This window comes from Colossoma macropomum, unplaced genomic scaffold (genome assembly GCF_904425465.1).
Source record: "Colossoma macropomum unplaced genomic scaffold, Colossoma_macropomum, whole genome shotgun sequence".
In the NCBI taxonomy this organism is placed as follows: domain Eukaryota; kingdom Metazoa; phylum Chordata; class Actinopteri; order Characiformes; family Serrasalmidae; genus Colossoma; species Colossoma macropomum.
Genome location: NW_023494790.1, coordinates 33296070 through 33314129, shown reverse-complemented (window position 1 = coordinate 33314129; position 18060 = coordinate 33296070). Strand labels below are relative to the sequence as shown.

Genomic DNA, 18060 nt, shown 5'->3' with positions numbered 1-18060 from the left:
ATACAATATTTGATGAAGCCTCCGCTGGCGTGAATAACAGCACTGAGTGGCTTTCTGTAGTGGTTAACAAGGATGGCACACATTTGCTGAGGGATCTTAGACCACCCCTTCGTGCAGAACATTTCCAGTTTCTTGATATCCTGGGGTCTTCGTGTGTGGATTGCTCACTTCAATACACAATACAGTTTTTTAAATTGTGTTAGACTGAAAAGGCCATTGAAAAACTGATTTTGTGTTCTTGCAACCATTTCTGTGTTGATTTTTGATGTGTGTTTGGGGTCATTATCTTGCTGGGAGGTCCACAACCAAGTTTCAACCTTCTGGAGAAGACAGACAGATTTTGGGCAAAAGTTATTTATGTCCATGTATTTAGTGGACTTTATCATGATATAAACTGAAGAGCAAAACATCAATGATCCACCACCACATTTGACAGGTGCTTTTCATTGTATGTGATAGTTTGTTTCATCAAATCTGACGATGGTGTGCATGACCAAAAAGTTTTTATCTGACCACACCACACAATTGCATTTATGGTTCTGATGACATTTTGCAAAACTCTGCTGTGACGCTTCTGGCTGTGGATAAGAGGATTTTAAAATTTGAAATCTTTTAAATATGCTCATGTCATTTTTTTGACAAATTTACAACTGTTCCAGGCTTTTCAAACTTTATTTTCGCCCTGATTGTGCTGAATAGTCATTTACTTAAAAGTACGTTTTAACCATTTTTTAATCTGTGTAGCTCCACAAACTTCTGTCTCATTTAAGTTGACAGCTCTTTGTTTTTACCCAAACCGATTTTACATGAGAAAATAATTCTCAATTAGAAATAATGTTGAGTTCTTGGAGAATAGGAACAATAACAATATTTTTTTAATCAATATGATGCACATTTCTTTGGTTTTATTTAAAATATTCTTCAGTGGTGCCAATAATTTTACTCTATATGTTTCTTTTAACATTTCTGAAAAGAACTGACAAAGATTTCACCTACTCTTTATCTTCCCTTGTCTGTTTATTCACCAAAAGGCTCCAATTTAATTGTTCATATTTTAGCTATAAATTTCCATTTGTCACTACTGAGAACGGCTTTAAAGCTGCTTCCGACAGGTCTATCAAACTCCAATCTGAACATGACAGCAGAAGCATCCCACACAGCCATAAAACTGACACATCTACTCAATAAAAACCAGGCCATGATTCAGTTAATATCAGTACCTCTGAAATCTATCAGAATTTGGCCTCTGAACCACCATTGACAGCCAAACACACTGACAAGATTATAACCTTAAGAAACCTCCAGATAAAACTCTAAGTTTAAAGTGCAGCAGTCACACCCATTCTCAAGAAACCTGCTCTTGACTCCGGTGATAAAGCTGTAACTGAAACAATAAATACACATTTATAATAAGTTACGTTAATCACTAACCTGATTTATTTTATTGAAACAATGTTTCAAGTAAATTTATAGCAATAACTAAAAACAACTGAACTATTACACTATATATTAATCATTAAAAGCTCTAAGCTCTAATATGTGCATAATTTTCACAGTTTTTTTGTGTATGTATGACACATTTCTCCTCCAAATTAACCTGGATGGTTTTTTAATATGTCAAATTGCTACAAATTGTCAAAGAAAGCATGCTCTTACAACATTTTTTAAGAAACTATGTGTCTGCACACTTTTGAAGGACAGGAAAAGGACATCAGTGAGCTTCAAACGATTCCAGTGATTTCTCTGTCTTAAAGGAAAAAAACATGGTTGTTTTAGGCGAATGTTTGTAGAACAACATATTGTTTAGGGGGTACCACAGGGCTCTGTTCTAAGTCCACTGTTATTTGTATATCTTTGTGTTACTATTGGTGCATGAAAGCATCAAAGTTTATATTATACCTTATTATTATACCAAAATTAAGTTAAGAATCTTCCATAGATTTACCTAGATACAAATCCTGATAAGACCATTTTTCATTGTGCATTTCAACATTTTATCCCTTTTGTTTCAACCAAAACCTCACAATGAAATAAGAGTATTACTACAGTACAAGCACTATTACATTATTACTATAATAGAAGCATGTTTCTATAAAAAGTATGAACTAAAAATTACAGACACTTATTTTCTATTCCCAGAAATAATTAGGCCTTCCCTGAAGGCTTAGAGTACTCCTGTTATCTTTATATAGATTACAACCTCGTCTTATGTCTTCTTATTTGGAACTTGGGTCAAAGACTGACTTTTGCTTTTAGTTCTTAAGTAGTACTTTGGTAAGAATACATTACAACAGATTCATTGGTGTTCATTTTCTTTATTTTAGCATTTATTTTCATATTCATCTTCCAGCTCTTGGAATTGGATATAATAGTGGGAGAGAACTAAGGAAACAAAAAACATCTCTACTGAGAAAAATTATACCAAAACCAATGTATATGTTTTTATTACTGTGAGGACAGTTTGGGACAGTGTGTAAAATGCTAATAAAAACAGAAAGAAGTGATTAGTAAATTCTGCTTGACCTATATTAAATGAAAATACAAAAATACAATATGTATGTGATGTTTTACCCTACTTATATATATATATACTCCGATCAGGCATAACATTATGACTTGTTTCTACGCTCATTGTCCATTTTATCAGCTCCACTTACTATATAGGTGCACTTTGTAGTTCCACAATTACAGACTGTAGTCCATCTGTTTCTCTGCATACTTTGTTAGCCCCCTTTTACCCTGTTCTTCAGTGGTCAGGACCCCCATGGACCCTCACAGAGCAGGCACTATTTGGGTGGTGGATCATTCTCAGCACTGCAGTAACACTGACGTGGTGGTGGTGTGTTAGTGTGTGTTGTGCTGGTCTGAGTGGATCAGACACAGCAGTGCTGCTGGAGATTTTAAACACTGTATCCACTCACTGTCCACTCTATTAGTCACTCCTACCTTGTCAGTCCACCTTGTAGATGTAAAGTCAGAGACGATAGCTCATCTGCTGCTGCACAGTTTGTGTTGGTCATCCTCTAGTCCTTCATCAGTGGTCACAGGACGCTGCCCACAGGACGCTGCCCACAGGACGCTGTTGGCTGGATGTTTTTGGTTGGTGGACTATTCTCAGTCCAGCAGTGACACTGAGGTGTTTAAACACTCCAGCAGCACTGCTGTGTCTGATCCATTTAGACCAGCACAACACACACTAACACACCACCACCACGTCAGTGTTACTGCAGTGATGAGAATGATCCACCACCCAAATAGTACCTGCTCTGTGAGGGGCCATGGGGGTCCTGACCACTGAAGAACAGGGCAAAAGGGGGCTAACGAAATATGCAGAGTCATAATGTTCTTGAGAATGGGTGCGACTGCCGCACTTTAAACAAGTTTTATCTGGAGGTTTCTTAAGGTTATGATCTTGTCAGTGTGTTTGGCCATCAGTGATAGTTCGGTGGCCAAATTCTGATTGATTTCAGATGTATTAAAGTTGTTCTTGAGAAAGGTCCTAAGAAAAAGTCTACGTCAGATTCATGACGTGTTCTTAAACCGCAGAACTGTTCTCACACTTGTGCTCTTGATTGTGTGTGGATTCTGTTGTTACGTAAGAACAAATCCCAAATAAGAAAACACTGGTGAACGTCAGAATCTTCATAAGAACTGCATAAGTGGGGTTTAAGATGAAACTTCTTCTTAAGAACAGTTGGTGAATGAGGCGTGTTGTTCTTAAACTGTTAGGATTATTGACTGACACATTTTTTGGCAAAGTGGACGTGGCCTTTCCTGGATGCTTCTTTTACACCCAGGTATGATTGCTTCACCTGTTTAAATGTTTTATGATTGTTTTGCAACACCAGCATTTCTAATCTTAACATTTTTGTGTCCAAATTCTTTCGGACTGTTTTGTAGTTGAGTGTTTTTTTTTTGTTTTTTTTTTGCATTTCACGTACTATCCCAACTTTTATAGAACCGACTGAATGAAACATAGGATAATGTAGTTAATCCATACAGTACAATTTAATATATAGTATTTACATAAAGTATTCCAAACCCATCCTAATCAAAATCATCTACAGGTTAAATTCTATTAAATCGACAACTTATCTACTACTGTTATTTTTTCCCAGCTCCCTGGGTGGGCTGAGGTGGGCCTGAGCATGCTGTGTTAGTGAAGCCGCTCTGTGCTCTTGCACGTATCTGTATCATATCAAATTACAGTGAACTGTATACAACTCTGTTTACTGAGTCACCTGATAACAGATTTATGAGTTTACTGCAGGTTATTCAGTACTCCAGCATATAAACAAGCATGCACAGCCGAGAGGAAACAGCAGCTTTAGGAGATCTCGGGAACTTCACTTCAGGTAAGTTCAAACTCCTTTATATCATGATCTTACAGAAGCAAATCATCTATTTTCAGGATGAAACTGACATCTTGTAGAAAAACTACAGTACTGAATGCAAACCAATGCATTCGATGATTAAAACTGCTTAAAAAGCAATACGTTTATGGATGTTTACAGCTATTTGAATTGTTTTTCTTTTAATAATATTAAATAAAAACAGATAATGACACTCATACAAAAGAGAAATACAGCATAACACAAAAAAACTCCATTACAGCTGCACTATGATATGCAATGAATAGCGGGCGGAACCTTCTAACATTTCGCACTGACAAGAAGAAGAACTGCTATATATGGACCGTATATATGTATAGTCCATTTAGTCAAAAGAGCATTTGCGAGGTCAGGCACTGATATTGGACGAGAGGGTCTGGGTTGCAATTGATATTCCAGTTCATCCCAAAGGTGTTCAGTTGAGTTGAAGTCAGGGCTCAGTGCAGGCCACTGGAGTTCCTCCACACTAAACTCGTCAAACTAGCTTGCTTTGTGCAAAGGAGTACAGTCATGCTGGAACAGGAAAGGGTCTTCCACAAAGTTCAGAGCATCTAATTGCCTAAAATGTCTTTGCATGCTGTAGCATTAACATCACCCTTCACTGGAATTAAGGGGCCCAAACCCAGAAAAACAGCCCCAGCCCATTATCCCTCCTCCACCAAACTTTACTGTTGGCACTATGCATTCCAGTAGGCAGCGTCTCCTGGCATCCACCAAATCGGAGACTGCATGGCTATGTGCTTGAATTAGTTAGCAGTGGGTGTGGCTGAAACACCTGAACTCAAAAATTAGGAATGTCCACAGACTTCTGGCCATGCAGCGTAGCACTAAGTGAACTGTTTTGGTGCCATGTAGAGATATTTTTGGTATGAATGTCTCTCTGAATGACTCTTTTGCAGCTGTGAACAGTCTGACAGCCATGATGAATGAGGAAGATGCGAAGATTCTGGAGGAGTATGAGGTGGACCTGGAGCAGGGGGAGGACGCTGAGTATGAAGATGATGGGGAGGTGGAGATGTATGCAGCCGGTCTTAGCAGATGTATCGCACGGAAATCATACACTATGTACCATGGAACTACAATGGAGAGCGCCAAAAAGATCAAAAAAGGGGGCTTCATCCAGTCTCCCGATGGCATGCTGGGTCGCGGTGTCTATGTCAGCCGCAGCTTCGAGAAGGCCCGACGTTACCCTCTAAACGCAGGAGGAAAGCAGCTGGCAGTGCTTAAGCTGAACGTTCGAGTGGGTAAAGTGAAGAAGATCGACTACCAAGGCCATCCTATGCAGAAAACATGGCACTCCTACGGATATGACACGGCTTGGGTTCCTCCTAACTGCGGAATGACCCCCAGTGGACTAGAGGAGGACTGTGTGTACGACCCTCGGCGCATCAAGGTCCTGGATATCATACCAAATAAAAGATGACAGCAACAATTGCAATAAAGAGGAATTCCACTGATTTTTCACATTTTCTGTATAGTTCAGAGTGGTTTGGTGTGAAATGGCTGATTGTAGAGACTCACTTCTTCACAGAGGTGGTGGATGGAACCAGGGGTTGCCATGACTACAACAAAAATATAGCCATTTTATTTACTATCCAAAACCACCAGTGAGCCTACACGTGTATCCTGAGTTTATATATGGAATTTTGATGATGGTAAAATAGTGATAAATCTGAAAAAATATGTTTTCTTTGGGGACTACTTTGCCTCACAACACCCTTCATGTATCCCTTCACCATGAATCTTTTTCAACTATCGTAAAAAAATTTCTCAGACATCAGGCAGTGAATTCATAACCATTACCTGTAGTAACTTTCTGTGAGGGAGCTTTTAGACGTGGGCGTCTGGTTCCTATCATCACCACTGTGAACAATTCTGACTCGCTAAGTTTCTCTAGAACAGAGCGTTTCACACCAAACCACTCTGACTTTTTTTAACCATTTATTTACTGAAATTTGGTGGAATTCCCCTCTGGCAATGGTGCATTAAGGCCAGTGAAAGAAATTTGGTGGAATTCCCCTCTGGCAATGGCGCATTAAGGCCAGTGAAAGCACAAAGAATCTCTTAAAAGTGGACCAGCGTATTCAGAAACTCCTTTGATTTAAACCTGCACTTAATGTCATCATGAATCATTCATCAACATGATTTTATAGAACTGCACTTTTAAATTCACTTCACTTCTCAGCCAAAAACACTTATTTCATAGTAGATTTTATTGTTTACATTGATCTGCAGAACGACAAGAGTACCCGAGTTTCAGATTGTTTGATCAATGAATATGAATTATTTCTGAAGATGACTGGATTTCGATTTTTGATAAACTTGGGTAAAATCACTGTTTTACAAAATGCCAAATAAACAATTTATGATTAACTGAAAACGCATGAATACCACACTCTCATTCGACAGATTTTTGCATTATTACTTTTTCTTGAACTGAAAGTCAATATAAAAAAGTCATTTTTCAAGTCAATATCTCAGAAATTGTCATTATTTCAAAATATTAAGTAAATATTTTGAGAAAATAACTGTGTAAAGATAAAGTCAATACTTACAGGGAGAAAAAAGTCATTGTGATTATTATTATCATAATTTTAATAAAATCATTGTTATTATTGTGGGTCAATATTAAAAAATCCTAAGTCATTACTACAAGATGCTAACTCAGTATTTCCAGAAAATGTCATTATTTCAAGATATTAAGTCAATATTTTGAGAAAATAAGTCAGTATTTAAAGATATTAAGTCAAAACTTAGACTGAGAAAAGTCATTATTGATTATTATCACTGAGTCAATATAAAAAAATTATTACTACAAGATACTAACTCAGTATTTTAAGAAAATAGGCCATTATGTTGAGATATTGTCAATATTTTAAAAAAATAAGTCAGTAGTTCAAGATATTAAGTTAATAAAAAAAGTCATTATTGAATATTATTATAGTCATTTTTATTACTGTGAATCAGTTATTACAAGATACTAACTCAGTATTTCCAGAAAATGTCATTATTTTGTGATATTAAGTCAATATTTTGAGTATTTTTTATATTATAATGAAGTCTTCATTATTATTGAGTCAATATTAAACATTTTATTACTACATTATACTAACTCAGTATTTCAAGAAGTCATTATTTTAAGATATTGAGATTCTAAGTCAACATTATATATATATATATATATATATATATATATATATATATATATATGTCAAATATATACATATATATTTTTAAGTTAAGTCAATATTTCAAGAAAATAAGTCATTATTTCAAAAAAAAAAAACATTACAAAAAAAAATGTATAACTTTATTTTTGACTGCTTCCAGAAACAGCAGCAGAAAGAAAAACATGCAACTTTTTCTCTGCTTCTGTACAAAACTGAGTGCAGCATAACATCAGCAAGGCATCCGTAATGTTTTCTCCTGTTTAGTTTGTTACAATCCAGAGATCGGCTTAAAGATAAATAAAGCTCAGCAGTGACACACGGCTTGTAAAACAGTTAAGTTTATTAAAAGCTTGTTTATTCTGGGTAATTTACAGCATAAATAAGCCTTTTCCTATGTACACCTTCAAACCACTTACAATTATGCATATGAATGTGCCTTATTTTCATAAAATATTAATGCTTTACAATTCTTTACAGCTATGCTTTCCATTTCATTTAGGATTAATCTTTGTCTATGTGCAAATACATTTTACAGAGGGAGGTTCTATCCAGGTACTAGCAAATCTAACCAGTATGCCTCTAAAGACCCTGTACAAGTAAACTATTGTTGCCCATTCACTGCTAAGTTGTAGTATATCATGTGTTTACAGTATTAAAGAAAGAGAGACGACAAAAACTGCCCTAAAATTAATATTCACAATATTTGATCTACACTCGTGTCTCTAAGACTGCATTTATAATGGAATAGAGCTTCACAGCTTAAACCACTGCATTGAAACGAAGGCTGTAAAACTTCCAGCTGAGAAGGACGTGACGTCTCCATATTAAGGCTAAATACAGCAGACAATCAGCCCTGTTGCAACAACATATCAGTGCACTTAAAAACAATGAGCTTGTCCTAATAAGTACCTTAAAAAGATAAGCCTATGGGGTGGAAAGTGGTCAGATCGCCTGCTGTTTGCATTCAAAGCGCTGGTTAATGAACTGGACGAGCTGCACATTACAGGTTATAAAACATAACCTGCTGGGTCGCCTATTTCAGTTCAGTTATATTTGACAATATTGCAACATACAAATAATTTAATGAATAAAATATTGGCAAAAACCTGATGTACACAGTTTTCCACTTACCCCAGATTAGCGAGAGAGTAGTCGATCAGCTAAGGTAAGTTTTGTTACTTTATTTTAGCGCTGGATCTACGAGGCTAATGTTGCTAACAATAGAAGTTAATAGTCACCCAAATGTTTTCGGTAAATACATCTCCAAAACCTCTCTCAGCACACTTAAACCGCATCCGGCTCTTCATTAACATGGCCTAGACTTTGGTTTAGGATGCATTATGACTTAATGTGAGCTATAAAAATGAACAAAACTTCACCGTGAAGCTGAATTTTAGGCATTCGGTGTCCTAAACCAGGGTTTTCCAACAACTGGGCATATCTATTGGTCCTCAGGCCAATAGGGAGGGGTAGACAGTGGTCCATAGTGGGCCAGTGGTGGCAGTTGGTCATAAAAATGAGTGAAAAAATAATAACTGACTTAACAACAAAGAAACACAAAGGCAGCTATATCTAGTTTTTGCCTCTTGTTTTAATTGTCCACTTGCTAGCAAATGGCGTAAAACAACGAACGTGTTGCTGAAACTTTCTGCTTAATGATTTCAGGAATAACACAAGCTTATGCCAGCCTAATCTGTTGACTATTTTATGCTCCATGATAAACGCTGCATATTGTGGCACCCAGACATTGCTGAGTGTTGAAAATTTCCCAAAAATAAATTTTGCAAAAAGGTTATTTTGCTAGTCCACTGTAGGTGCTTTGTAGACGCTCAGAGTCTTTAAGTAGTACTCAACTAAATATCTATTAAATGCAATTGAATTTGAAGTTGAGTGCGATAGACTGCGTTCAATATAGGCCAAACCTTAACTTCAATCCTAAACCTACACCTACTCTTAAACCCAACTTTTACTTTAACAGGGTTGACAATCAACTGTCACCCGAAAGTCTGTTAATAATGTAAATATCTGTAGATCATCTATAGACGACCATCAAATTAAAGTTTGACCAAAACCTTTTTTCTGGTTTCCTTTGGGGTTTAATGCTTTGTGGACCATGAGGTGGAAAAGGTGGAGAACCCCTGTCCTAAACCACATCAACAAGTCCGCACGTCCTTCACGAAGACCTTTATGTGGTTCGAGCGTCTTGTTCTGGATATGTATTTACAACCGTGGTAAACTGAGGCCTTCAGTTTGGGCCATAAATGTCAAAACTCTAGTTCTAGTTAGTGCTAAACTAAAGCTGGTGCACATGAACATTTTCTATCTGTTCTAGATCAAACATGGATATTTGAGCTTGCTTGTATCAGTTTTTTGCAGTGACTCTTTCAGTAAAGAGTCCCGATGGTGACTGTTCTCCATTTCTAACAAATAACCGAAACCTACTTAAGCTACGACTTGTATTCAGTCAGTGACGTATCTAGAACTTCCAGATGTTCTAAAGTGACATTTTTCTCACAAAACTGTTCCCACTTTAAATCAAAGTGTGACTGATTTTTTCTGTCAATTCCTAACTACGTTGGTAGTTAATCTAATTTGTTAGGCCTTCTGTGCAGCTCCTGAAGCCCTAACCAATGGGAGAGCTCGCTTGGCTGTATCGATCTGTATCTGTAATGCTGATTGGACAGTTTTCCATTGGGCCTTTCAACTGAAACTTAACAAGGAAATAAAGAGTATTACTACAATGCTACAATGCTTGTGAAGCTTAAATACGAGCATGATTCTTTTGAAAAAATGGATTTTTTAAATTATGTTCCATAGAAAAGATTTGGGTGACTATTGACTTCTAGTCTTTGTTAGCAAGATTTGCCTCGTAGCTCCAGCACTAAGCAAAATTTGGCCACTAAGCTTGGCTGATTCTTCAGGGGTAATATTTTCAGATGGCACATATGAGATCCATACCACACATCTTATGAAGCGGCGCCAGCACCGACTTATGGATTTTGTAGTTCAGTTTCATTTCCATCTTTACTGTAATATGGCTTAGCAAAATATTACATTGCTATTATATTGTTTTGTGCTTTTAAGGTCAAAAACTTATTGTTTGACAAAAGTTCAAGTGATTTCTAATCCACCATCAAAAATTTCCCTTATGGAGAAATGGACAGCGATTAAAACTGCTTTGCACGCAACCAGCAGTTGGCACAGTTCTGCACTTTCCCTCCCCATATTTATGGACTAGACCCAAACAGCTGGGCAAAAAAGAACGGCTCACATCTGAGAACAGCCTGAGTATCAGTAACAGAAACTTCAACTACATCTTCCAGTTGACTATTAATATTAATATTCTATTCCTCTATTTACATCTCACCGCATCCTCTTCTAATGTTTCATATCTAATGATGAGAGCTAGATTTTATCTTTATCAAAGCAAATTACATAGTTCTTCGGCCAGCATCTCACAGCCAATATCCAAGCCATCATCAGTGAGAGGCATTGTGCTTTCTTAATATAGATAAAGGAAAACTTTACCCATAAAATGCTAACATGGCTAACAGCAAATGAAAGCCTACAAGAGGCAAGTTAGCAAGATATCATTTGTATAGTGCTAACTCAGCCATACTAGCTTCCATTCATCATTAGCAACATTAGCATGTCTAGTAAGCTTGTCTAAGATTAGCAGGAAAAGGTCAGCTTAAACCTGGAGAAGATACACTCTTGCTTTTCGAGTCATTTGACACGACCGTCGGTCTTTCGACCTACAGATTCAGGTGTTTTACATGTGGAAGATCGTCTCGAATTCATTGAGGATGAACTCAATGATCTGGTTCTGGAAGACCATGTACATGGTTATGTTCGACGACTCCATTTCAGGCTTGAGCAACGTTGGGCCGAAGACGATGGCCACGTTCTGAACGGTCATCCTGTTCTCTTCTCCATGCTCGATGACTCTGAGAGACAGAAAGAGAGAGAGTGGGAGAGATTGAGAGAGATTTTCACACAGAATTTGAACAAAGTGTGAATTAGGCACGTGCCAGTATTCGAATACTGAAAGCACTATTCAGGTCTTTATTATGTTTCATTGCAGGAAGACAGAGAAAACTGCTTGTATTCCTAACCATAATATCATCCTCACTAGGTGAGAGAGTGTTCAGTGTGATGCTCGCTCTACCATTTAAGAGTTAGGCCAGAGCCGGTTTATGAGGAGTCTGGCCTCTTCCTATTTCCTCTATTATATCAAAAACAGGACTGAAAAACAGCAGAGGGTGCCTGCGAGCGAGTCATCATTGAATGGGAGTGAATGGAGCTCAACGGCTAAAAATCAAAAGTTAAAATAGTTTCTAATCACTCGATCAGAACTTTCCTTTAATTTTAGAAAGTAGAAGGATATATGTCACTAAAAAAGCTAAGAAAACTCACCTATATATTTTCTTTTTTTCTACAGCAAACTGGTTTTAGGCAGTAGGACGCTGGCATTACTGCTACCGAGAGCTGATTGGTTGGCGAGCAGAGCAGCTCATTGGATGTTCGGGCTCACAGACATCATGGACGTTTATGAGGCACCATTTTAAACTTATATAACTCAGGTTAAAAGCTCTTAAAAATATAACAGCAGTGTTAAAATGTTTTATGCTGTTCTGTGTTCAGGAAATGATTGTATTCTTTTATATTAAAAAATGTTTGAGCATTTATAATCTATGATTTTGCTCTAATGCTCCATATTAACCTATTCATTTTGGACTCACTCAGGAGCGCCCCCTAGCGTTTGATAAACCCAGAAGACATTAGAGTGATAATTCTCCTCTGTTTTCTCCAGTTTCTCCAGTTTTCTGGTTACGCTTGTGCTGAGATCCTCGGAGAAACCTAGCACAGTAGCAAGCTAGCTGATGTTAGTGAGGTCCGCTAATAGTGGGAATATATCTCTCTGACAAATAACATGTTGGCACATCGTCCACTGAGGAGAAAAGACCTTGCGTAGAATATGATGTGTTTTCATCAGCATTTAACGTGATACTGCTTATCTTCTCTGTTAGCTCATTAGCTCATCTGAAGATGCAGCCTCTGCTGTATTCGAATAATAAAACATCTGTGTGCTGCTATATTTTTGTGCAACACCAGTGTCATCTAAAAAGGTTAGCCTACAACCCTACATTTATTACAGCCAAGGTCTGTTTTTGTTATTTTTCCTTTTCCCTGGTTAACCAGACATCCGTTCATGAACTCTTAAGGATACCTGACTACAAACATTAGCCGGAATGCACATGCTTGAACTATGGGACCACTTATTGATGTTTTGGTAATTTAGTTACCCAGCATGAAATCATTACAATGTATTGTTTTTCTTTCTTTCCTTTTTGTATGTACGAATGCTCTGTGCTTCACTTTTTAATCTGAAACTCCAGTCTGGGTTTTTCCAGTTGTTGTGAGGCCTTTTCACATCAAGTCGAGTTTTACAAATGAAAGAAACAGATGGGATTTTTCAACGCACTGCAATCTTCACATCAAGTCCAATGTGCTCTTTTATTAAACCCACAGGAAACAGAGGAAGAAGAGCAGGATTCCTTAGGTAACAATTTTCTGTTTACCCTTGTGTGACTCAAAGACGCAGACACTGGTTAAGTAAGGCAGATTTTCAGAACCAGGTTTGGTGACCGCTCTCCTATTAATACTGAGTAATACTAAGTAATTTAAAACATCTGGGTTTTAAGCAATGAAAAATGCTATATTTATCAAAAATTTTGACCTGACAACTTCTTTTAAAACTCCTTGTCATCCCAGCTATATTATGAACTCCACTGAAATTCAATCATCTTTTGTTCTCTCTTAAATATACACCAAACCAGATCACAGATCAGCACTCATCAACATGGTCCCTGGTCATGAAAAAGGTTTGAGGGATGGTGGTAGTGGTGGTTGGGGGAACACATACTTCCTTAAATGGCTAAACAGCACTTCCATAGTGTCGTGATTGGGTGGTGGTAAAGACTTCACCAGATCACTCATATAGGACACTCTGCTGTGGTAGTCTGGGATTTCTACAGCAAACAAGAAGAGCACAAGAACAGTTAATACCTGACAAACTGTGAAACGAGGCACACCCAGTCTTTACTTCCCCTTTCATTATGAGACAGAAAGAAGATAGAGGTTCTTACTGATGCCCTGCACGAAGCTGTTGAAGTGACTGTAAGGAAACAGAGGCTCCTGCAGTTCTCTGAAGAACAGCTTCAGAGCTCCTGTGATGACGTGAATGTCCCAGTTTCCCTCCTCCAGGTTTAGATCCTCCGCTAATGTACACATTGTGACGACACATCGAGCAACGACACATTATACCACTTCAGTCCAAATACATAAATATAAATGACTAGTAATAATAATCACCTAGAATTAGTATAAAGATAAGGCGCACCATGATCAGCCTTGAAGCGCAGTTTCTGAATAACAGCCAAGTTCCCACTGACTCTGTAGATTCCATCGATCCCCAAACCTGTGAGATAACATTGGAAGAAATTAGGCTACACCGATTTTATTCCATTTAAATGGCATAGGACTTAGGTGTCCAAGCACCAGGCGCAGAAGAAGTCTTCTTCGTTTTTGACACTTTTTTTTTAGCTTGTTGTTATTATTATTCTTTTTCTACTGGCTATATTTGATCTGTACCTCTTCTCTCGACCGTCCGGATGCACTTCTCCACAAAACTGGGTACTGTAGTTTTCTCCTGGGCGCACAGATTGTGGAGGTGACAGCCAAACACGTTTTCTGCATCCAATAGTGAAAAAAAATCATCTGTTAGTATACAGACACAAAAATCTCCTGCACACAAAGCTGTGAGAGCAGTCGTTTCACCTCTGATGTAGCCCTTCTCCTTGACGGACTGCAAAGTCGGCCTCTTGAGGAGAAACTTGCGCAGTTTGTTGCGGACCTTCTTCTGGTCGGCTTCAGAGGTGGAACTAGACGATGGCTGTCTGCCCGCTAATGGTCAAACACAGAGAGAGAGGATCGTACCTTTAGCCATGCTACCTCATAATGTTAAATTCTGATTCATTCAGCTATTAAGTGTAATTCTCAACAGGGAAATTTCTCTTTAGCTTGGAGAAAAGGACCCAACATTCCACTTTACCTCAGCCAATCTGCTAAGACATGTTTGCTCCTTTGTTCTGCAATGAAGCTACAAGGCTAATGTGGATAACAAGTAAGTGTTCACTAATTAGCACTGTGCTAACTACACGCCTAAATCAGCAGCACACATTTGCCTCAAATGGCATCAAACTGTTATGTAATCTCTAACAGACTTGGTTACATCACTTCTGACACTCTATGACACACTTATCTATAAAAACAGACAGAAATAGGCAAAATTCATGATGCTAATACTGTTTTAGCTTCACTCAGTGTATTTCTGTAGATAACAGTATGGCATACAGGGTAGTGACACAGTTTGAGGGAAGTGTGATGATTTAGGCATGCAGTTAGCACCATGCTAACTGGAAAATGTCTGCGTAAATTTCCATTTATCTTGCTACATTTCTAATTAGCACTGTGCTAACTACACGCCTATATCATCACACATTTGCCTCAAATGGTATCAAACTGTTAGGTAATTTCGAATAGACTTGGTTATGTTGTTTCTGACACTTTATGATACACTATTATCTATAAAAACAGACAGAAATAGATAAAATTCATGATGCTAACACTGTTTTAGCTTCATTCAGTGTATTTCTGTAGATAACAGTATGGCATACAGTGTAGTGACACAGTTTGAGGGAAGTGTGATGATTCAGGCATGCAGTTAGCACCATGCTAATTGGAAAACGCCTACATAAGTTTCCATTTATCTTGCTACATTAGCTTCGGAGATCCAATGTAAAACTAAGTAACCAAACATGTCTTGGCTGACTGACTACATTTAGGGTAAGTGCTTTAAAGATCTTCATAAAAAATTCTCCATATTTCAGTCATTAGGATGTAAACAAAGTCGTTCAGAGTGGTTTGGCGTGAAACGCTCTGTTCTAGAGAAACTTAGCGAGTCAGACTTGTTCACAGTGGTGGTGATAGGAACCAGACGTCCACCTCTAAAAGCTCCCTCATAGAAAGTTACTACATTAATTATTATGAATACACTTGATGTATTCATATGAAAAAAAAAAAAATTTAGGCTTACTTTTACCATTTTCAACATTCCATATAAACTCAGAAGACTCGTGTAGGTTCTCTGGAGGTTTTGGATTGTAAATAAAATGTCTATATTTGTGTTGTAGACATGGTGTCCCCTGGTTCCTATCACCACCACTGTAAAGAAATCTGAGACTCTACAATCAGCCATTTCACACCAAACCACTCTGAATGACTCCGTTTACATCTCAAGCACTGAATTATGCAGAAATATAGGAAAATCTGTGAATTTATATCTGTAGGTTGGTTCACTTAGTCCAGGAAGCTCTAGTTTGCTTAGCATTCAAACTGACGCACTTGATATCAAAACAAAACATGAAAAACAAATGTCATCATCATAATTTGAGTATAGTATAGAACTATGTTTGGAGTTTGTATTTTTATATATTTAAAAATCTCCAGCAGCCCTGCAATGTTTAAGTGAACGCTGTATTTTTGAAAGTTGCGTCGCTCGAACACATGCAAGTTAAGGTTCAAAGAGAGAAAGTCTATGCAGAGTTATAGGCCAGTTCTGAACCCCAAAGTGGACTAATAGTGGTTTTTATATTGTTTTATTGTTTTTTAAAGCATCATCTAACATCATAGTAACGTTTGCTAAGCCGTTATATATCTCCTGTTCAGTGTGCATTTCAGTGTAAAGTGTAGAGTGTGTGACTGTGAGCGACATAATCAGTTAATGTGCCACACGTCAACAGTCTGATTGGCCACCTCTCAGTTTATTTGCATAAAGTTTGCTCAGAACTAGAGAGCAGAGTGATGTGCGTCAGTGGTTTGACGTGTCAGTTATATGCATATTTTGTCATCTCACCTCACTGTATGATATGCTTTGTTTCATGCAAATTAGCCAAAAAAAAAATATAATGATAAAAAGCAAATCATTTTGCATGATGTCATCAGTCACGTCACATATGCGCTGCTTATAATTTCAGCAACACCAACTTAAACCATCTTCCCCTGTCCCTGAATGTCATACAGACAAAAACTGTCAAAACTGACTGGGAAGATGTTATCATACATTTGGTGATCTTTCTGGGTCATGTTATTCTCTGGCCTAAATATGCTGGTAGATTTTATGAACGTCGTGTTTTATATATATCATTGAAAGCCATGAGGGGCTGGGCGTGTTCTCACAATGAGTAAAATCACTGTAACACTTCACAACTGTTATGATCGAGCCTCAGACACATCTTAAAACAAAAGCTGTTTGTTTCATAATTACCAATTTAGATCTTATTAGATGTCACAACTCTAACATCAGGACTTTGTCGGCTGCAAGTGCCAAACAAGGTATGTAGAGAGAAGAGGACTTAGACTATATGGACAAAAGTATTGGGACACCTACACAGTACACCCACAGGAGCTTTTACGACACACCATTCTAAATCTATGGGTATTAATATGGAGATGGTCCCTCTTTGCATCTGTAACAGCTTCCACTCTTCTGGGAAGCTTTCTACAAGATGTTGGAGTTTGTCTGTGGGGATTTTTGCTCATTCATCCAGAAGAGCATTTGTGAGGTCAGACGCTGATGTTGGACGAGAGGGCCTGGCTCAAAATCTCCGTTCTAGTTCTTCCCAAAGGTGTTTGATGGGGTTGAAGTCAGGACTCTGTGTGGGCCAGTCAAGTTCTTCCACACTAAACTCACCCAGCCATGACTTTATGGACCTTGCTTTGTGCACTGGGGCTCAGTCATGCTGGAACAGAAAAGGTTCTTCCCCAAGCTGTTCACACAGAGTTTGAAGCATACAATTGTCCAAAATGTCTTGGTCTGCTGAAGCATTAAGATTTCCCTTCATTGGAACTAAGAGTTCTAGGCCAACCCCTGAAAAATAACCCTGTAGCACCATCCCTCCTCCACCAAACTTTACAGTTGGCACAATGCAGTCAGGCAGGTAACGTTCTCCTGGCATTCGCCAAACCCAGACTCGTCCATCAGACTGACAGATAGAGAAGTGTGATTCAACACTCCACAGAATGCGTTTCCACTGCTCCAGTGGCAGCGTACTTTAGACTTTACCCCTACAAAGACCAGGGTGTTTTTTCTGGATATGAAATGTACAGAGTGTAGTTAAGGACATACTGTCTACCCCAATTACCATTACTCATCCTTCGCTTGTCTATGGAGCTGGCTGATCTGTCTTCTTTGTCTGTGCTGGAAGACTTCTCACTGAACTCCTCTTCATCTTCTGAGTGGTGCTGCTCCACTTCCTGAGAGAAAGATAAAAAAGAGAGACTCTTTTAATGAACTTTAGAGGAAAGTCCTGAACATGAATATCAAAGAAATTGATGTTCTTGAGAGAAAAGTTTAACTATTGATATTACTATACCAA

The 18060-nt window shown here is 38.0% G+C and overlaps 1 protein-coding gene across 5 annotated transcripts in view; it reads right to left on the bottom strand.

Moving 5' to 3' along the window:
- Window positions 1-7881: 7881 nt before the first annotated feature.
- Window positions 7882-18060, bottom strand: part of arhgap27 (Rho GTPase activating protein 27) — a 68477-nt gene continuing 58298 nt past the window's right edge. For all 5 annotated transcript variants that reach the window (XM_036573145.1, XM_036573144.1, XM_036573146.1 and 2 more), the window contains 7 exons: window positions 17827-17938; window positions 14402-14527; window positions 14216-14314; window positions 13965-14042; window positions 13711-13842; window positions 13488-13593; window positions 7882-11508 (listed from right to left, as the gene is read on the bottom strand). In XM_036573145.1, coding sequence (XP_036429038.1) covers window positions 11334-11508; window positions 13488-13593; window positions 13711-13842; window positions 13965-14042; window positions 14216-14314; window positions 14402-14527; window positions 17827-17938 — 828 coding nt within the window. In that variant the 3' untranslated portion in view covers window positions 7882-11333. The remainder of the gene's footprint in view (window positions 11509-13487; window positions 13594-13710; window positions 13843-13964; window positions 14043-14215; window positions 14315-14401; window positions 14528-17826; window positions 17939-18060) is intronic.